General features: G+C 35.2%; 1 protein-coding gene across 2 annotated transcripts in view; it reads left to right on the forward strand.

Annotated features, from left to right (window-relative positions):
* LOC149792256 (proline-rich protein 5-like) overlaps positions 1 to 17,572 on the forward strand; it is a 112,843-nt gene extending 95,271 nt beyond the window's left edge. For both annotated transcript variants that reach the window (XM_089970781.1, XM_089970780.1), the window contains exons 7-10: positions 2,995 to 3,070; positions 3,582 to 3,646; positions 4,198 to 4,360; positions 12,287 to 17,572. In XM_089970781.1, the coding sequence (XP_089826907.1) occupies positions 2,995 to 3,070; positions 3,582 to 3,646; positions 4,198 to 4,360; positions 12,287 to 12,477 (495 nt within the window). In that variant the 3' untranslated portion in view covers positions 12,478 to 17,572. The remainder of the gene's footprint in view (positions 1 to 2,994; positions 3,071 to 3,581; positions 3,647 to 4,197; positions 4,361 to 12,286) is intronic.
* The last annotated feature ends 5,292 nt before the right edge of the window (positions 17,573 to 22,864 follow it).

The following is a 22,864-nucleotide window of genomic DNA, read 5'->3' on the forward strand; positions in this document are numbered from 1 at the left end:
CAAAATATTTTTACAGATTATACCTCATCTTAAAAAGAATGAATTCTAATCATATGTAGCATACCATTAAGGTCAGTAGTTTCAAAGTAATCTAGAACAAATCCATGTGAATAAAATATCAGAAAAATCAGTGTAGGACACACAGTACTAATTATACGGAAGAACTGTGAACCAGTCTAGAAATGGGTGAAGAAATAATAGAGTATTTATGGGTTTGGTGGTCCATAATTGGTTAATAATGAAAATTAAAATTTTAGTAAAAATATCTTTTGAGAGCTTATTCTATATGTAATTTTAAAAAATATAGACAATATTCTCCACACATCAGCTTGCACCAAGGTTAGATGTGCATGTAGAATTAAAGGTCTCATCATCAGCACCTATAAATTTTAAGTTATTGAATTTTGAATATGATAGTGTTTCCATATGTTTACCATTGGAGTTGAATTAGTACCGTGTGTCCTGTAACACTATTTCTGAAGTCAAGGTCACATGTCTTATTCTGCTATGTACATATGATGAGGTTCACAACAATACATCAAAACAAATTAAAAAGTTTTTTATTTTCAGAAATAAATGTATAGATTTGGGAGTAAAGATTGCACTATTTACCATTTTCATAAAACATTTTGAATTTAAAAAATAAGGGACTATGCTGCAGCAATCGACACGTGACCTCGGTTTTGGAAATAGTGCTATACTAGTACAATATTTCTAATAAGAAATTTGATATTTAGACTTCATTCTACTTTCATTTTTGTTTTGTATACACTGAAAAAAACATAAAATGATCCCTCTGTAATCCAGCTTCCTCGGCTGCCTGGCAAAAATAGTATGGCCCCACTGAGGCTTTTCTAGTACATATAAAAAATCTGGCCAGCTTTTACATTGGATCCCACACTCTTTACTGAAATTCATTGTTGGAAACCCATTTTGGAGTAATTCTGATACGACTCAGTCATAATGAATGGCATGGTAATGAACTTATCAATCATGGGACATCAACGATGGTTATAGTTAATTGTACTTTCTGTGTATTGGGCATTTGCTATTAACATGAGTGTAATTAATGCAGTTTTAAAAATGTTACAAACTTGGAATTGTATATTTGAATTTTGTTTGATTGTCTTGAAAATGTGTTGACATTCCATCTTTGAAGATAACTGCAAACTGAGCACAAAATTAGAATTTGTACCGAAGACTGGGACTCGTACTGAAGACCAGAAGTAGGAATCCATGTTAGGAGTTATATGAGATCATTGTTGTGAGTCATATGAGATCAGTGCAGTTTTACAAATATTATTGCAATAATTAAGAAAGTTAAATTTAAAAAAATTTTAGTTCTATCTTTATTTTGGAAATGCAAAGAACAGTTTGAAATTTTGAATTGAAGTTAAAATGCTTTGCTTAAAACACTGTCATGACTATGGGTCAGGATGAAGACACTTGTGACTATGGGTCAGAATTAAGACATTTGTGACTATGGGTCAGAATTAAGACACTGTCATGACTATGGGTCATGATGAAGACACTTGTGATTAGGGGTCAGAATTAAGACACTGTCATGACTATGGGTCAGGATGAAGACATTTGTGACTATGGGTCAGAATTAAGACACTGTCATGACTATGGGTCAGGATGAAGCCATTTGTGACTATGGGTCAGAATTAAGACACTGTCATGACTATGGGTCAGGAAGAAGACATTTGTGACTATGGGTCAGAATTAAGACACTGTCATGACTATGGGTCAGGATGAAGACATTTGTGACTATGGGTCAGAATTAAGACACTCATGACTATGGGTCAGGATGAAGACACTTGTGACTATGGGTCAGAATTAAGACACTGTCATGACTATGGGTCAGGATGAAGACATTTGTGACTATGGGTCAGAATTAAGACACGGTCATGACTATGGGTCAGGATGAAGACATTTGTGACTATGAGTCAGAATTAAGACACTCATGACTATGGGTCAGGTTGAAGACATTTGTGACTATGGGTCAGAATTAAGACACTGTGGTCCTTGATGAAAACACTCTTGAAAATGGGAAAGATCAAGACACTCATTAATTTTGGCCAGGATCAAGACACAGTCATGATACATGGGCCAGGATCAAATCACTATCATGACACTGGGTCAGGATCAAGATGCTGTCATAAAATGGGTCAGGATAAGACACCCATGACAATGGTCCTTGATAAAGACACAATCATCACTAAGGGTCAAGATCATAACAGTCATGACTATTGTTACAGAATCAAGACACTGTTGTTTCTTTGGTCCTGGGTGAAAAGACTCTTGAGTATGAGCCAGAATCAAGACAGACATGACTATGGGTCTGGATCAAGCTGTTGTCATCAATTTTGGCCTGGATCAGGATGTGGGCCAGGATCAAGACATTATTATAATTAAGGGTCAGAATCAAGACATTCATAACTATGGGTCAGGATCAAGACACGTTAATGTTCGGATCAAGACAATGTCATGACTACGTGCCATCATCAGCACATTTGCATGATTATGGACTAGAATCAAGACACAGTTATGACCGTTGGTCAGGATAAATACACTATCATGATTATTAGTCGGGATCAAGACAATCATTACTAGGCATCACAGTCCTGATACTGTTTTGACTATGTGCCAGGAACAAAACACATCATGGCTCTAGGCCTGTCATGACTATGGCTTTGGATCAAGACACTCATGACTATGGGTCAGATTCAAGATGTTTTCATCACTATAGGACAGGATAAAGACTGTCATCACTATAGGACAGGATAAAGACTGTCATTACTGTGGGCCAGGATCAAGACACTGACATGAGTATGGGTAAGGAAAAGGAATATTTAAAATGTTTCTGTCCACATAGTGTGTTTACAATACATGAACTTTAAAAAAGACCCATAAAACTATTCAGTTTGATGGTATTGAATTGTATGTGCGTTCATATCTTTACTAAAACAATTCAACACTTTCTAATTTCAGACAGTAGATATGTCCATTAAACAAGTGACATTATTGGAATTCAGAAATATCGTGCTCATGAAAATTCCCTTTGCAGGTAAGCAAGAAAGTTTTCAGTAGTAGTGTTAAGACTTCTGTATATTCGAATGTTAAGAAAATGTATGTTTTCTCTTAAGGTAAAAGGAGCATTGGTAGGACTCAGTAAAATGGCATGTTGAACAAATGAATGTTCCCTGTGTACATAAGAAAGAATTTAAGGGAAATGGTAGGACTCCTATGTAAATGTAAGTTAAGAAAATAATTATGATAATATCTTAGTGATATATTTTCATTATTTATTTACCATATTATCTATGTATATGGCATTCGATGTCAGTAGTTTGACCATTTTCTTCTCATGCATCTTCAGGTTTGTTATTTCTTTTTCAAAGATAAAAAATTCAGCAGTGTGCTTCAAGTTAAACTTGTTTGAAATTTTAGTGGGTCAATATATAAGATTAATTTATTCATTTATATCAAACATCTCTTAACATTTTACATAAAGTACCATTCCTGTTAAAGTTGAAGCAAGAACTTACTTTTGGACTTCTAATTCTTTTTTTTCTCAGAAAGTGTAGAGAGTGTGAATTGCAAAGTGTCCCCTGCCATACAGCAGATGTTGCTACAACTTCAGGTAAATTTATGTACATACATGCTTTGAAAATTTTAACCATAAAACTGTTATATTGGACTGAAATGATCAGAGAAACATTTACACAAACAACAAGAGAAAAAGAGGAAATTCTAGTCGAAAGAAACTCTTTCAGTAACTTCTGTTGCTAAATATGAAGTAGTATTACAAAGGAACTTTGCTGGTGATCTAGAAATTTAAAAATTAATAATTTGTTATGTCTCATATACATTTAGGTCAGGCTGTTCTATTTATATCTCATATACATTTAGGTCAGCTGTTTTATTTATATCTCATATACATTTAGGTCAGGCTGTTCTATTTATTTTTACCTCTTAATATTAAGTAAGATTTCTTTAATTCTATTTTATATATCATACATTGTTAAACACCTTTCTGTCATGTAGATTATGAATGTATTTTTTACCCAAAATTTTATATTTTTAAATTTTTTATATTAGTTGAATTATTTGGCACAAAACATTTCTTTGCTTATCAAATTACTTACCACTGATAGAAAAAGACAATTTTCTCATCAGTTTCACTTCTTTCAGAACATTCCAGAATCACCATGCACAGACAACTACTTCAAAATGGAGAAATTATTAGCCAGAGTAATATCCCCTTACCTTGGCCTCTGGGGTCTGTACATGGATGGTAGTTCTGAACCAGTGGTAAAATCTAACTACAAAATTCCGCCAAAGATTCAAATAATTGGTATGTTTGTTAATTAATTCATTATTTACTTATTCAGTCTTCATTCCAGAAATGGAAAAAGTGGGATCCAAATGGCTTCCACCAGATCAAAATGGGGGGTCATTAAAAAAAGGAGGGATGCAAATACCCTTGCCAACATTTTGTTATTCAAGAAATTAAAACACATCATTATCTAAGACACTCGCTTCATGGACTTAATTTCTGCAATATATAATATTTTTCCAGTACTGTTTTAAATTGATCATTGTGCAGGCAGACTTCAGCATGGTTTTCTACAGTTTCCGTGTTAGCTACAGAAACTGTGTCCACTGATCAGGACACGGTTATTTTGGTTGACAAGGAAATCTTAGCAAACTGTGCATTAGTCTGACTGTACAATAACTGGTTAAAAGTATATGATGCTGAAAAAATGAACATATGTTGCAGTAACTAATAAATCCATGACCTTAGTAATTTTGATTACTGCCAGTCTCTTCCTGTTGCAAGTTTTCTTGCTGGAATTTATCTTGGACATTTTTTCCTCCCTATACATTTCTTTGGAAAAAATGCTTATTTGTTATCGATGAAGACTTCATCTTGTCTTCTTTGCGTATCAATGATCATGGATCATGTGTGCTCAATTATTGCTTAAGTTAATCAAAATCAGCAAGACGTTTCTGTCAGCCAATGAAATTGATTGTCTATTGCTTCTTTGGCAATGAGTGCACTCTGTTTAGTAAACTTGGAATGTGCTAATCTAATATCAACCATAATGATCTTTTTATTTTTATTTTCTTGAATCTATTTTTATGTACTCATTTAGGCACCATGGAGGGAACTTGCAACAAAGATGAAAATAAAGGTCACTGACACAAGGGTATAAGTAACCTTCATATTTAAATTCAAAATGATTTTCAGTTACAAATATCATGCAGAATACAGACTTTCTGCCACAAACTATGTGTGATAAAATTGTAAATTTACTTATGTTTAGACACACAGCAAAAATTGTTGATTGCTTTAATATTGTTTTTGGACCTTTACACATTTCAAGGGAGCCAGAAAAGAGTAATGTTCTATGGGCAATGTTAAATTTGGTACATTACAAGCAAGTAGTGTAACAGTATCTACATTTTGTGCAAAAACTACATTATGACAGGCATGTTTTTGGTGAAATCAAAGATTGATGGATTATACAACACACAGCATAATGCCTTCATTATAAGTTAGTACACTACTCCTGTTATAAGGTGAGTATGGCCATTAAGTAAAATTATATGCATCATGTACTTTATTATAAGGCAGTCTCACTATAAGGTGGTATATTTTATTGTCCCCATGGACAGTGTTATAATGAGGAAGTACTATATCATGCACTTCATTATATGGCAGTCTCACTATAAGGTGGTATATTCTGTAGTCCCCATGGACAGTGTTATAATGAGGAAGTAATGTATCGTATGCTTCATTATATGGCAGTCTCACTATAAGGTGGTATATTCTGTAGTCCCCATGGACAGTGTTATAATGAGGAAGTACTATATCATATACTTCATTATAAGACAGTCTCTCTGTAAGGTGGTATATTCTGTAGTCCCCATGGACAGTGTTATAATGAGGAAGTACTATATCATATGCTTCATTATAAGGCAGTCTCCCTGTAAGGTGCTGTATTCTATGGCCTCAATTAACAGTGTTATATTGGGAGAATGCCGTATCATATATTACAATTTACAGCAGTCTCGCTATAATTATAGGTTACTGCATTTGTATGGGAAAATATGAATGAGTTTTGGGATGGAATACTGCACGACTTTGGGAGTGCTGTATATCCTTCCGACAAAACGAGTTCATATTTTCCGATACAAATGCAGTAACCTTTTTATTATATGATCATTTTTTTATTCTACCTAACGTTTAATTATATAAACAAAATACACTACAAAAAACAACATAAATGAATGAATGCCATATTCCAAACTAAATACACAAGCACAGATTTGCCATTACACAATGACATCATTATTAATGCGCACATAACTCTGCCCAGATAAATTTGAACTTAGTCACGCACTCGACATGACTTTGGAAAGAAAATGGTGTGTCTAGTTAAAATTGAAATTTGCAGTCATATTTTGAATGAATGCACATTGCAACAACTTTTCCATTTGATCTGGAATGAATATATTTTGGTATTTGTTTCGATTCGACGAAAGTTTGTGATTTTGGACTGGATTCATCTGTGCAAATTATACATGAAATGAATCAGATTGAAGTGGCACAGGAGAAGCGTGTTTACATCTGCAAATGTGTTTCTGTTTCTGGCATTGAATGATTGAAATCATAATGTGGGAAAAATATGAAGTCTTTCAATTGCAATTATCTAAAAGACGCTATGGAATTTAATGCTTATTTCATTTTGAGTGCAGTAAGGAGGATGCAATTGCACTTATCATTGAAATTACATCACAATTGCGAAATGTGTAATCCAGATTGAAAACCTATGACATGGGTCATGTAATTCGGATTTGAAGAATTAAGAAAATACATTTTGAGGAAATTCAGGATGTAAAACTGTAAGTATATTTTATTTTTTCATTCTTATCACCAGCTAAAGAAGAGAGTTTATGACTTGTCACTTGTATGTTATTTGTAAGGACCTTATCTTCCGTCTGTTATATAATGTAGCTAGCCTAAATCCGTAACATTGTATCAATGTGGAATGTGCCAAAACAGCTGGGTTTTTTTGCAGTCCATGAAACATGTTTTAGTTCATTCAGAAACAAATTTAAACAACCACAACATAAAGAGCCTTTTACGTGAGTGTACATGATTTGTGTACAAATCAAAAGTGCTGGTGTCTGCGTCTATTGTTTGTTTACAATAGAAAGTAGTTCCTTTTTGCACGTGAATGCTATATGTGTATTGTCGTATGAGTTCAGTATTGGGTAATATTGAACGATTCTGAAAATGTAAAGTTAACAGGGAAAAAAAATGAGCATATAATAAGATGGTATATTCTGTAGCTCCTATGGACAGTGTTATACTAAAGGAGTACTGTAACAAGTCAAAAAATAAACTATAAATGCAGCATATTTGTAATTGTTAGTAACTGATATTTTACACATATTCAACTTCTCTCATGTTATTTTGTAGTGCAGTTGCATGCCAGGTTTTATTTCAAATTTGAGTACATGCTGCATGTGTTATGGACAGTAGGGTAGATGAGTACATGTTGCATGTGTTATTGTCAGTAGGGTAGATGAGTACATGCTGCATGTGTTATGGTCAGTGGGATGGATGAGTACATGCTGCATGTGTTATGGTCAGTGGGATGGATGAGTACATGCTGCATGTGTTATGGTCATTAGGGTAGATGAGTACATGTTGCATGTACTATGGTCAGTATGGTAGATGAGTACATGCTGTATTTATTATGGTCAGTGGGATGGATGAGTACATGCTGCATATGTTATGGTCAGTAGGGTAGATGAGTACATGCTGCATGTGTTATGGTCAGTGGGGTAGAGGAGTACATGCTGCATGTGTTATGGTCAGTGGGATGGATGAGTACATGCTGCATGTGTTATGGTCAGTGGGATGGATGAGTACATGCTGCATGTGTTATGGTCAGTAGGGTAGATGAGTACATGTTGCATGTACTATGGTCAGTATGGTAGATGAGTACATGCTGTATTTATTATGGTCAGTGGGATGGATGAGTACATGCTGCATATGTTATGGTCAGTAGGGTAGATGAGTACATGCTGCATGTGTTATGGTCAGTGGGGTAGAGGAGTACATGCTGCATGTGTTATGGTCAGTGGGATGGATGAGTACATGCTGCATGTGTTATGGTCAGTGGGATGGATGAGTACATGCTGCATGTGTTATGGTCAGTACGGTAGATGAGTACATGCTGCATGTGTTATGGTCAGTATGGTAGATGAGTACATGCTGCATGTGTTATGGTCAGTGGGATGGATGAATAAATACTGCATGTGTTATGGTCAGTGGGATGGATGAATAAATGCTGCATGTGTTATGGTCAGTGGGATGGATGAGTACATGCTGCATGTGTTATGGTCAGTAGGGTAGATGAGTACATGCTGCATATGTTATGGTCAGTAGGGTAGATGAGGACATGCTGCATGTGTTATGGTCAGTGGGGTAGATGAGTACATGCTGTGTGTGTGTGTTATGGTCAGTGGGGTAGATGAGTACATGCTGCATGTGTTATGGTCAGTAGGGTAGATGAGTACATGCTGCATGTACCATGGTCAGTGGGGTAGATGAGTACATGCTGCATGTGTTATGTCAGTGGGATGGATGAATAAATGCTGCATGTGTTATGGTCAGTGGGGTAGATGAGTACATGCTGCATGTGTTATGGTCAGTAGGGTAGATGAGTACATGCTGTGTGTGTGTTATGGTCAGTGGGGTAGATGAGTATATGCATGTGTAATGATCAGTGGGATGGATGAGTACATGCTGCATGTGTTATGGTCAGTGGGATGGATGAATAAATGCTGCATGTGTTATGGTCAGTAGGGTAAATGAGGACATGCTGCATGTACCATGGTCAGTGGGGTAGATGAGTACATGCTGCATGTGTTATGGTCAGTGGGGTAGATGAGTACATGCTGCATGTGTTATGGTCAGTGGGATGGATGAATAAATGCTGCATGTGTTATGGTCAGTGGGGTAGATGAGTACATGCTGCATGTGTTATGGTCAGTAGGGTAGATGAGTACATGCTGTGTGTGTGTTATGTTCAGTGGGGTAGATGAGTACATGCTTCATGTGTAATGGTCAGTGGGATGGATGAGTACATACTGCATGTGTTATGGTCAGTGGGATGGATGAATAAATGCTGCATGTGTTATGGTCAGTAGGGTAGATGAGGACATGCTGCATGTGTAATGGTCAGTGTCATGGATGAGTATATGCTGCATGTGTTATGGTCAGTAGGGTAGATCAGTACATGCTGTATGTGTTATGGTCAGTAGGGTAGATGAGTATATGCTGCATGTGTTATGGTCAGTAGGGTAGATCAATACATGCTGTATGTGTTATGGTCAGTAGGGTAGATGAGTACATGCTGCATGTGTTGTGGTCAGTAGGGTACCCATGTACAGTCTGTCAGTACTGCACTCAAGCAGTTCTTGAACAACACAAACTTTGTACAAGTCAGTCCCAAATATACGACAGGGAACAGTGCTATGCTTTTGGATATGGCCTCACCATAATACAGACATACCCTCCAATCCTCCACCCACTTACATTAAAACCTGATGGAGTTTGTGTTTTTGATCATAAAACAGGCACACCCTCCAAACCCCTCTCTCCAGCTACATTAAAACCTGACAGATTGTGTAGTTATTTCTGATTATAATATGGGCATACCCACCAAACTTCCATCCAGCTACATTAAAACCTGACAGATTGTGTAGTTATTTCTGATTATGATATGGGCACACCCTCCAAACCCCTCTATCCAGCTTCATTAAAACCTGACAGATTGTGTAGCTATTTCTGATTATAATATGGGCATACCCACCAAACCTCCATCCAGTTACATTAAAACCTGACAGTATATTTCTGATCATAATATATGCATACCCTCCAAATCCCCACCCAGATACATTAACACCTGATGGAGTTTGTATTTCTGATCATAATATATGCATACCCTCCAAATCACCACCCAGATACATTAAAACCAGATAGAGTGTATTTCTGCTATGGCAGTATTTGATGTATCAGAATGATTTTTTTAATGCCATTTCCTCTATTCTAAGGGAGATCACTCTTGTCTGGCTAACATGAAGGGAGATCACTCTTGTCTGGCTAACCTGTTTGGGTAGACAGCTTTGAACTGTTTTATTGCTAAAAATTAGCTTAATGGCTAGATATCCATGTCATTGGTCTTGTTCTTTATTGGAAGGGATCAATTTGCAAGGTAGTGGTTGTATTCCTTATTGGAAGGGATCAGTTTGCAAGGCAGTGGTTGTATTCCTTATTGGAAGGGATCAATGTGCAAGGCAGTGGTATTCCTAGAGCATTACAGTGAGGTAACTATTCTCAAAAAAACATAAGAGTTAAAAGCTGGTTTTCACTAAGGTAAACCTACTTTCCTTAATATATCCATTTTAATAATGTGAGAATATTTTAACCCAGATTTATGATACCAATATTAATGGAAAAGGGATAAAAGTCCACAAAGTAATATTAAAATGCAGGTGTTTCATTTCATGTGTACTTTTTTATTTTAATTGAAAAAGGGGGGAAAAGTCCATATATAAATATTTAAAAAATGCATGAGTTTTATATTATGTGTACTTTTTATTTTAATTTGAAAAAGTAGGAAAAGTTTACAAAGTAATATTAAAATGTGCATGTATTATCTCATGTATGATAGATTGGCATGGTAAATTAAATGATTGGAAGAAAAGAACATAGAACCCGGACCTTGCAAATACCTATATGAGTGTGATTTTGGACCCTTTGCATTGATTCTTCATCTGTCAGTGCTCTCAGTTTAGTTATCAGCATAAGTTGTAATAATCTTACCTTTGTGTTTAGAATAATAATGAAAATCAAAACTTTTACAGCCCACTTACCTTTGTGTTTAGAATAATAATGAAAATCAAAACTTTTACTGCTCACTTGCCTTAAATTTGTGTTTAGAATAATAATGAAAATCAAAACTTGTACAGCCCACTTACCTTTGTGTTTAGAATAATAATGAAAATAAAAATTTTACAGCCCACTTAACCTTAAATTTGTGTTTAGAATAATAATGAAAATCAAAACTTGTACAGCCCACTTACCTTTGTGTTTAGAATAATAATGAAAATCAAAACTTTTACTGAAACTAGCAATCATTTTTGTAGGTTTCACCCATTAACATTCTTCTATGTCATCAGGGGAGGTAACTGAAAGCCCATATATGTGAGGACTTGTCCCAAGTTTATGGGGATGAGGAAATGGACTTGTCCCAAGTTTATGGGGGAGTACTCTTTAACAATTTAGATGTAGATGAGAATGAATACAAAAATTTAGCTACTGTATGAAAATAGTTTTTAAAAAATTCTGTACTTATGTACACCTTCTCTAAAGGCCACTTGGCATTAAAGTGGATTTTGAAGAAAAAAACTGTTTTAATAGGAATTCAACATTACATTTTTTCCTGTGATCATTATTGTCAGGTAACACTAAAAGAAACTGTGTATATAGGGTTGTCAAATATATGTAATGGTGTTATGATGATGTGCATTACACTGAGTGACTACCATATAATAATCAGTTTAAGTGGTATAATGAAGTGTCTTATAAAGGGGAACTGCCTTAAAATGATCTGTTTATGGGGTGTAATGAAGTGTCTTATAAAGGGGAACTGCCTTAAAATGATCAGTTTATGTGGTATAATTAAGTGTCTTATAAAGGGGTACTGCCTTAAAATGATCAGTTTAAGTGGTATAATGAAGTGTTATATAAAGGGGAATTGCCTTAAAATGATCAGTTTATTTGGTATAATGGAGTGTCTTATAATGGGGGACTGCCATATGATCAGTTCATGTGGTATAATGGGGGACTGCCATATAATGATCAGTTTGTTTGGTATAATGGAGTGTCTTATAATGGGGGAATGCCATATAATGATCAGTTTATTTGGTATAATGAAGTGTCCTATAATGGTGACTTCCATAAAACAATCAGTTCATGTGATATAACAAGGTGACTTAAAATGGGGAACTGATAATGATCAGTTCATGTGGTATAATGGAGTGCCTTATAATGGGGGACTGCCATATAATGATCAGTTCATTTGGTATAATGGAGTGCCTTATAATGAATGATTACCATATCATGATCACTTCATATAAATTTATTATCATTCATTAAAGGGAGGTGCTGTTGCTATAATTTTCTTTTTTTTCTCAGATGAATCTGAGGAACAAGTGGCAGAAGAGATAAAAGAATACCCCAAACCTACAATCTCAAGACGAGCCATGCTTCATCAACAACATCGGCAACATTTGAACCGTCCATCAACTGGCTTACAGTCCAAGAACTTCCTTCTTGCTGTTAAAGAACAGGACTCTATGAGAAGACACAGCATAGATGGCACGTGACAGGGATGGGGTTTACTTGTTTGGTAAAACATTTTTGGCAAGGAAAAGTGCTTCAGAGCCATTGAAAGCCAACTGCTGGTGAACTTGTACACTACAATTAGTAGACTACAATTATACTAACGGGAAAATATATCGATTTTGCTTCAGTACATGATTTGTTGGACTCTGCCTGAACTAAGAGTGAATGACTTTGCAAAGCATATAATTTGATAATGCAGCAACAATACATTCTACATTATGAAATGATTAGCACATTTGGCTGAATGACTTGGACATCACTTAACTATTTGCAAGCACTAACTATAAAATGGATTCACAATTTTATATGATGTCAAGAAGTTGCCTAAGCAACTAGTAAGCAAATCACTGTCAAGGAGTGACCATCAAAGTACTGGTCTGTAGATTTAAATATAAAGCATTATCACAGAATGTACATGTATTAAGTTTTAACAACTGATTGACCACTCACTTGAATGACCGTTAAGGCTGCATCACTATGAACACAAAATGGGATGCTGTTGTACATAATAATTCAGAGAGTCTAGCTAATTGAAAACACTAATGTTCAACAACTGTACTGTTGGGCAGTGAACAAATATTTCTGGTATTCCACTCCAGTGAATTATTAAAATTATTTCTCTTGGACTAGCATGAAAAAATAACACAAAGATGTGAAATCATGTTTTATTTTACTAATTGATCAATTATGTCTTGTGTGTGCTGTTTGTCATACAAAATCACAAAATCTTCTTAAACAGGTTGTTTTGGAGGTGAGGATTGCCAACTGCCTGAACATGGTAACATGTAGCACAATACAAGTATATACCTTATGTGCTAAGTCACACCACCTTATTTTGGAATTCATTACATCTGTATTGGTAACTTCAGTTCCCAAATTGTATCAGGTGCAGGTGAAAATTTCAAAGTACATCCATGCCTATTGATAACCTAGGAGGGTGCTAAGCAGAGAATGTGCTTATTTTGTTTCCAGTGTACACTCTGTTTATCTAGAGAGGTGAAACAGCATTTGTACAAGCCAGGGCCTTGGAAAACTCTGTTGTGATGTGAAATATCATGTGTACAAGCCAGAGCCTTGGAAAACTCTGTTCTGATGTGAAATGGCTTTCATTCTACTGGCATGTCAACAAAGTGACATGCTGTTCATTTTACTGGCATGTCAATGTGAGATGCTGTTCATTTTTACTGGCATATCAAAGTGACATGCTGTTCATTTTACTGGCATATCAAAGTGACATGCTGTTCATTCTACTGGCATGTCAAAGTGACATGATGTTCATTCTGCTGGCATATCAAAGTGACATGCTGTTCATTTTACTGGTACATCAAATTTCTGTGCTGTTTATAAGCAAATAGTATTTATATTTATCTACTGACACATTCTGAAATACCAAGCTTTGTATTGACTAGTGAAGCTTTTTCAGCACAAAACTCAAGCTCAGACTCACAGTCTAAAAATTAGATAAAATACTTGGAGTGTTTAGAATTCTAGTTGAGGGAGTAAAGACAAGAGACTCAAGACTGCCTGATATTGCTCTTCTGCCTGAACTACTAAGTGCCAAAATGCAAGAGCAGTTGGTGAATAAACCTGTGTTGGTAGTGTGATTTCTGTCAAATTTTGTTAATTGGTTATGAAAAGTAGTCTGAAAGTTTTTTTAAACCATTTTCAGCCACACATGATGGCAAATATACATCAATTTTACAAATGTAAATGCCTTCAACCATAATGATTTCTGATATTATTTAAATCAAAATCTATTGATTGGTTAAGGACTGAGTTAAAAAAATATCTATCAGACAGCAGATGTGCATAATTTGTATAAATTTTTAAAGTCTTCATGCAAAGATGTGTTTGTCAGATTTTATCAAAATTTGTTGAATTTTTTTTTTTATAAAAGAGGTGGTCTAAATTATTTGATTGTAAGTCTGCATCATTTCTGCCAACTTGAAAGGTTTTCATGCAGGGTGCAAAATTAAATTAAGACCCAGACTGGCTGTTAAGTTTAATAGCTACTGATACTTTACATAATTATCTTGCCTTATTTGTTCAGCATATTTTGTTGACTGGGTCTATGTATGTAATAAAGGTAGGTTAGCAAACATTATTACAAGTACATGATTGACTAACTTATTTGTTTACACCATGATACATCTGTAAGATTAGAAAATAGTGAAAATGTGTCCTGGTGTGTGCTTTTTATGAATATCAAAATGCTTTTTACAAAACTTTAACTTTTGTGATTTCAAAAACCATAAATATACAACATGTCAAAACATTAAAAAAATTGTACTTTTTTATCAATATACTTGTTTTCAGTGTCCAGTCAAATGCTTCATAAATGAAATGGGGAAGTTTTACCCCTTGCAGTCACTTGTTTATATTTAGGTATTTACTAGAACTTTGGTAAGAGTACTTCAGACTTGAAATCCGCTGACTAGAATGACTATCAACTTTATTGTCCCTTTTGGTCCAGCAAAGCAACTGGCTCAGACTGATAGGCAGGTAGTAATTTTAAATACTACTTTCATGCTCAGATGCTTTCTCTCTATTTGAGCCTAAAGACGTAACATAAGATACTGTTTTTCTATTTTAAGTAGGAGCAGCCATATTTAATGTTGGATCAGCCATTTTTGTAGAAACCTGAAAGATCTTCATGCCAGAATTTCTGTTTAGTGGTTTTTTGACAGGTCATTTAGAAGTTTTTATATTTATTTTGCAGCAGTGACCATATTTGATTGGCATTAAATGTAAAGCTTTCTTTCAGATTTGTTGAAATTCTGTTAATCTCTCTTTTAGACATCACTTCAAGGTTTTATTTCTAATAATGGGTGACCAAATTTAATGACGGATCAACACATAGGTGTAAATTTTAAAGGTTTTCATGCCAGAACATGCTAAATTGAAAGTGGTCCAGTGGTTTTCTTTAAATTTCAAAGACAAAATGTTGACAGAAACAAGATGGATCAGTGATGTCATTTACCATAAGCCTTGTTCTTACAAAGGTGAGCTGAAAATTCTGTGATTAAAACAGGCAACTCTGTTGATTGTTGCATTTTGTTTAATTATCTGAGTTTGAGCCTAGGCTTGACATTCATGCTCAAAAGCTGAGAAATTTTGGGCCTGATGTGGATCGATATTGTTTGTAGCAAGGTGATACAGTTTTCATGGAGCACATTTGTCATATAATTCTTGTAAAAGATACAAAATACTGTAAGAGTCTTACATTTTAGAAAATTTCTCACAATTGCCTTATTTTAAAAATAGATATTTTCGACTGCTATATTTTTATAACTTGACAACTTTTTGTTAAGTTCCTTATAGCCTGACAATGCTTCAGCAACATACATAGTCAAGTTGTGTTAGTGCATAAGAAAGTGAACTTGTAATTTTATGTGATGTTTATAATAAATGGGAGTTGAATTCATAATTTTATGTCTTGTTTATAATAAATGGGAGTGAATTTGAAATTGTATGCCTTTTTTGTAATAAATGGGAGTGAATTTTGTAATTTTATGCTTTTTTTTAATAAATGGGAGGCCTAATTGACTGATGTGATGGGAGGAGTCATATGTTCTCTGCACTGGTTTTGTTGTGTATGTTTCTTTGTTGCATTGGAAAAAATATTTGTGTTCAATAAATGTACTATATTTTATTTAAAGTCATATAATTCTGTTTTATATAGAATCCAGGTAAAATGAATAATTTATGCCTTAATCAAATAATTTTGAATGGATGAGAAATTTTATTTCTTGACTTGTTTGAACTGCACAACTACTGTAACATGAATTCATCATGTTGAATAGCTAGTTTTGTGTAAGCTATTCTGACATAATTTTTAAATCTGAAATAATGTGTTCAGTAATGTATGATTAATACCATCACATAATTCATATATCACTTGATTTTTTGTCTCAAGAACTTTTTGTTTTAAAGAGTATTGTTTCTTATGGAATGTGAGCTTTCTGTCCATGTGCTACTTTGTCTATCACTGCATACTGCAAATGTACCTCTACAGCAAAGAGGTGCTACTTCATATAGTAATATAGTATTCATTTGTGTTGTGCATCTTTCCTTACAGCAAAGAGGTGCTACTTCACCTAGTAATCACTTGTGTTGCACATCTTTCCTTACAGCGAAGAGGTGCTACTTCACCTAGTAATCACTTGTGTTGCACATCTTTCCTTACAGCAAAGAGGTGCTACTTCACCTAGTAATCACTTGTGTTGCACATCTTTCCTTACAGCAAAGAGGTGCTACTTCACCTAGTAATCACTTGTGTTGCACATCTTTTCTTGCAGCAAAGAGGTGCTACTTCACCTAGTAATCACTTGTGTTGCACATCTTTCCTTACAGCAAAGAGGTACTACTTCACCTAGTAATCACTTGTGTTGCACATCTTTCCCTACAGCAAAGTGATGCTACTTCACCTAGTAATCACTTGTGTTGTACATCTTTCCATTCACACAGTTCTATCCATCTTTTTGTATTTGTGTTCATTATTATTTGAAAAATATTTTTAAAATTTAATTTAAAATTCATGTGTTTTATTTAGGTTAAACTTTTTTTTTCTGTTCCCTCAGATACATTAATAGAGTTTTATATTCCTTGTGATACATTCAGGGAGTTTTGCATTCCCAGATACATTCAGGGAGTTTTATATTCCCTTTGATACATTCAGGGAGTTTTGCATTCCCAGATAAATTCAGGGAATTTTGGATTCCCACAGACACATTCATGAAGTTTTGTATTTCCAATGATACATTCAGTGAGTTTTGCGTTCCCACAGACACATTCATGAAGTTTTGTATTCCCAATGATACACTGAGGAAGTTTTGCATTCCCTCAGATACATTCATGGAGTTTTATACAAAACATTATATAACATTCAAAGGACTAAGGATATAATGAACTTTTAAAAAAATATAATCAATTTTGGTTATTTTTCAAGGTTGTATGGACAGTGTCTCACATAAAAATCATTTCATTTGTGCAGTTAGCTCATTTTATTACATTCCATGTTATGAAGAAATCATAATTTTGTTGCAAAACCTTAGAAATAAAGCCTGTTTAGACTAATTGTTTGATTTCTTCTTCATTTCCTGAACTATTGCTATGAACACAAGTCCCTCAAAAGAACTGATGCTCTACAATAAATCTAACACAAGTCCCTCAAAAGGGACTCGTGCTCTAGAATAAATCTAACACAAGTCTCTCAAAAGGACTGATACTCTACAATAAATCTAACATAAGTCCCTTAAAAGGGACTGATGCTCTACAATAAATCTAATACAAGTCCCTCAAAAGATACTAATGTCTACAATTAATCTAACACAAATCCCTCAAAAGGACATAATTTCAATAAATATAGCACGTTCCTCAAAAGGGACCAATGCTTTATTGGCCAGAAAGAATTTCCAGGAATACAAGATAAGACTGTTTCTTCATTTTAACTGCTGAATGTCTGATGTTCTTTAGTGCTGAGAATTTATGATGGCCACCATATTCAGATGTATGATTGGTACCAACTTCATTCAGGACCAACTAGAGAAAAGTCTGTTGGTGCAGACGTAACTATCCATTCAGGAGGTGTAATGATAATGCCAGTTTTGAGTAGTATCAGCCATATTGAATGTAAGATCGGCACCATTTTCATTTAGGATCAACTAGATTTCATAAGAAGTCTTTTGCTGAAAAGCCAAATATGATATGACTATCCAGCCAGGAAAGTAGTAATAAGATTTTCAAGAAGACCACCATTATGGTGGCCATGGCACCATTTTGATTTAAGAACAATTAGACATCTCCTGGATAAACCCCATGTCAATATGACTGTTTGGGAGGAGTTGTGATGGCAAGATCTTCAAAATGGCTGCCACACTGGCTGTATCAGATCAGGACCATTTTTATTTAAGACAAACCTTTTGCTGAAAAGCCCATATTGATATGACCATCCTTTCAAAAAGAGTAGCAATAACAAGCTATTTTGGCTGGCCACCAAAATGGCAGTGGACAGACCAGCACCATTTTAAGTTAGAACCAAGAGACATCATGAAAAATCTTCTTGAGAGAACCTCGTTTCAGTATAACACTGTTTAGAAACAGGAGCAATAATAATATTTTCAAGCTGGTGGCAATGGTGGTAATATTGGATGTTAGATTGGTACCATTTTCATATAGGACAGCTAGACATAATAAGAAGCCTTCTAGTAAAAATACCATGCCAGTATAACTTTCATTCAGGAGAAGTACTAATAACAATACTTTTAAGATATTCTGTCATGTTGCCCATATTGAATACATGATTAGAATAAATTTCTTTAGGACTAATGAGAAATAAAAAGTCAACTACTCACAACTTCACACTCAGAATGAGTAGCTATAAGATGTTTGGAGGGCCACTGTGGCAGACATATTGGATGTCTGAGTGGCACAATTTTAATATAGGACCAACTACAACTTGGCGGGGGCCCGAGTGGCAGAGTGGTCTAAAGCACTCTCCATTATGGATTATTGCCGTCTCACCTGTCTGCGTGGGTTCGAGTCTCAGGCTCTGCCAATGTGGGTATGTGAGAAAAAGCTTGCCAGTAGCTTCTAGTGGGTTGGTGGTTCTTTCCGGGGTTTTCCTGGGTTCTTCCTCCACCATTAATACTGGCAGCCATGTATAGCCTATCGTCGGCTGAAAAATGGCGTTAAACCACACAATAACAACTTGGGGTGAATGTGTGTACAAAGTTTCATGACATTCTTTAGCAAAGTTTAGGAGAAAGATCAATAACAAACTTGTGCTAACCAATTGATGGATGACAGTATAACCCATTAGCTCTTTTAGTCTATGAACTTATCTGAGATCTTGATGAAATAAACATAAAACCCATCCATGACCTTGCTAAGGCAATCCCATATATTTCTGATTTGAGATATGGTTTCCAGTATGGTAATAAGCTCAGGCAATCAGATGCAATATCACCTTGTTAGAAGGCATGGATATCAATCATTATTGAACACATTTAAGACCATTTATGATTTAAGCCTATGTTTCAAGTCTAATAAAAACTGAATCAGAGATAAGACTTCCAGAGTGCTAACAAACTCAGCCAATCAGATGCATGATCACCTCATTAGTATGCATGGCTGTCACTCATTACTGAAGTAGTCACTTCATTAGTGTGCATGGCTGTCACTCATTACTGAAGTTGTCACTTCATTATTCTGCATGGATGTCACTCATTACTGAAGTTGTCACTTCATTAGTATGCATGGATGTCACTCATTACCTGTCACTTCATTAGTATGCATGGCTGTCACTCATTGCTGAAGTTGTCATTTTATTTAGTATACATGGCTGTCACTGATTACTTAAGTTGTCACTTCATTAGTATTATGGCCATCACTCACTGCTGAAGTTGTCACTTCATTAGTATGCATGGCTGTTACTCATTACTGAAGTTGTCATTTCATTAGTATGCATGGCTGTCACTCATTACTGAAATTGTCATTTCATTAGTATGCATGCTTGTCATTATAGAAGTTGCCACCTTATTAGTATGCATGTCTATCACTCATTACTGAAAGTGTCACCTCATTAGTATGCATGGCTGTCACTCATTACTGAAGATGTCACTTCATTAGTATGCATGGATATCACTTATTACTGAAGTTGTCACTTCATTAGTATGCATGGCTGTCACTCATTACTGAAATTGTCATTTCATTAGTATGCATGCTTGTCATTATAGAAGTTGTCACCTTATTAGTATGCATGTTTGTCACTAATTACTGAAGGTGTCACCTCATTAGTATTCATGGCTGTCACTTATTACTGAAGTTGTCACTTCATTAATATGCAAGGCTGTCACTCATTACTTAAGTTGTCACCTTATTAGTATGCATGTATGACACTCATAACTGAAGTTGTCACTTCATTAATAGGCATGGCTGTCACTCATTACTGAAGTTGTCACTTCATTAATAGGCAGGGCTGTCACTCATTACTGAAGTTGTCACCTCATTAGTACGCAAAGCTGTCACTCATTACATACAATTCCAAGTTTGATAAAAATCAGATCAGATATATCTCCAGAGTGGTTACTGGTTAGCCAACCATATGCAAGAGCATCTCATTATTATTAATGAGTCTCACTCATTAATCCTCTTTGGATTGAAATTTGATCAGAAATACAGACTTCAGAATGCTGGCAGACAATTATTGATGGAAGGATTACAAACAACTGATGACAGATGAATGGCCAACACTGAGCCAAACCATAGATGAGGGCCATATGTGCTAAAAACTCCTTATCAGAATTTGACAAAATTTCATAGACATCACTGTGGCTTGAAGGGCTTTTAAATTTGTACACATAATATTAATAAAGCATCAAATATAGCAACCATTACCAAATACAGAGGATGGGAATGGCAAGCTCACATAAATATAAACCAGTCTCTCCCACACCCAAATTCTTCTGTATGATGAAGACAAGTCTATAGTCAGGCAAGCAGGGGCCAAGTGGTTTTTATATTGTTCACCCTCCTCACATAACTTAACATTTGACTATTTCATTAAGCAGCCACATTTATTACTGTAACATTACAACCTTCCCAGTAAGTGAACCATCCCCACAAATCTGATCGTGTTGATTTTGCCAATTTACTACATTGTGATAAATATGTTTTCTACAGATAATATGCAGTTTCTTTATCATAATCAGCCATCCAAGATCCTGGTGATATAAACCCATTTACTGAGTTTAATAGAAACTGGATGAGAGATATAGACTCTAGACCTATGGAGGTGCAAGGTATCAATAATATGTGCTGATCTCATATTGTAGAACTATGCTACGACAAAGATAAAAAAGATATAAAAAGCTTCAGGTGTGCATATACTGGCTGGATTTCAGCCTTCAACTCTTCCAACTTCTTGAAGATTAAAATCACATAACAAGTTGGATCAAACTCTGACCAGTAATATAGGTGCAGGACTGTTGACAAGCTCAGCCAATCAGCTGCAAGGTCACATACAAAAATATGCATGAATTTCACTTATAATCATGCTCAACTTTGATCTTGTTGATTTACCAAGGTTAATCAAAATCCTATTTAAAAATATAGCCACTGGTTGTGAAAAGTCAGACCACCTAAATATGCATAGGTATCAATCATAATAAAATCATCAAACATCTTTTTGATTAAACTTGCATCATAAATAATGAAATTGTAGAAAGGTCAGCCAATCATATTCAAGATCACCTCATTAAATATGCATAGATCCTGCTCATACAAAAAACTTATATCTGGATGACATACAGTGTAAGCCAGTATCTGATCAGAATCAAGGCTTTCAGAGTGGTGATAAGGTCAGCCAACCATATGCAAGACCAATGCATTATGCATGGAATGTGTTTATTACCAAAACTGCCCAAGAGATTTATAAGCTTAATTCCAAGTTTGGTCAAAATTGGATCCCAAATATGGTTTTGAGAATGGTAACAATCTCTGCCAATCAAATGAGAGATTACATCATTAACATACAAGGCTCTTGCACGAATCCAACGTTTTCATGATATAAGCATATATTCCAAGTTTAATCGAATTTGGAGCTGGAATCCTGCCTCCATTTCCAAGCTCAGCCAATCTGACACAGGGTAACCTCATTAGTATGTTTGAAAGATTCATTATTAAAGTCATCTGAAATCTTGATAATACAAGCATATATGTTACACGTTTTATCAAAACTGGACTAGATATACAGGCTCCAGAGTGGTTACAAGGTCAGCCAGTCTGATGAAAGATTAACTCATTAAATATGTGTATCTTGTCCATTATCAGATCCAACCAAGATCTTGATGATAAGTGTGGATCTCATCCGTCATCAGATCCAACCAAGATCTTGATGATAAGTGTGAAATTCATCTGTCATCAGATCCAACCAAGATCTTGATAACTGTGGATCTCATCCGTCATCAGATCCAACCAAGATCTTGATGATAAGTGTGGATCTCATCCGTCATCAGATCCATTCAAGATCTTGATGATAAGTGTGGATCTCATCCATCATCAGATCCATTCAAGATCATGATAAGTGTGGATCTCATCCGACATCAGATCCAACCAAGATCTTGATGATAAGTGTAGATCTCATCCGTCATCAGATCCATTCAAGATCTTGATGATAAGTGTGGATCTCATCCGTCATCAGATCCATCCAAGATCATGATGACAAGTGTGGATCTCAACCATCATCAGATCCATTCAAGATCTTGATAAGTTTGGATCTCATCCATCATCAGATCCATTCAAGATCATGATAAGTGTGGATCTCATCCATCATCAGATCCATTCAAGATCTTGATAAGTGTGGATCTC

The sequence above is a fragment of the Sinohyriopsis cumingii genome, chromosome 9, assembly GCF_028554795.1.
Source record: "Sinohyriopsis cumingii isolate HCF-2022 chromosome 9, ASM2855479v2, whole genome shotgun sequence".
NCBI classification, from domain to species: domain Eukaryota; kingdom Metazoa; phylum Mollusca; class Bivalvia; order Unionida; family Unionidae; genus Sinohyriopsis; species Sinohyriopsis cumingii.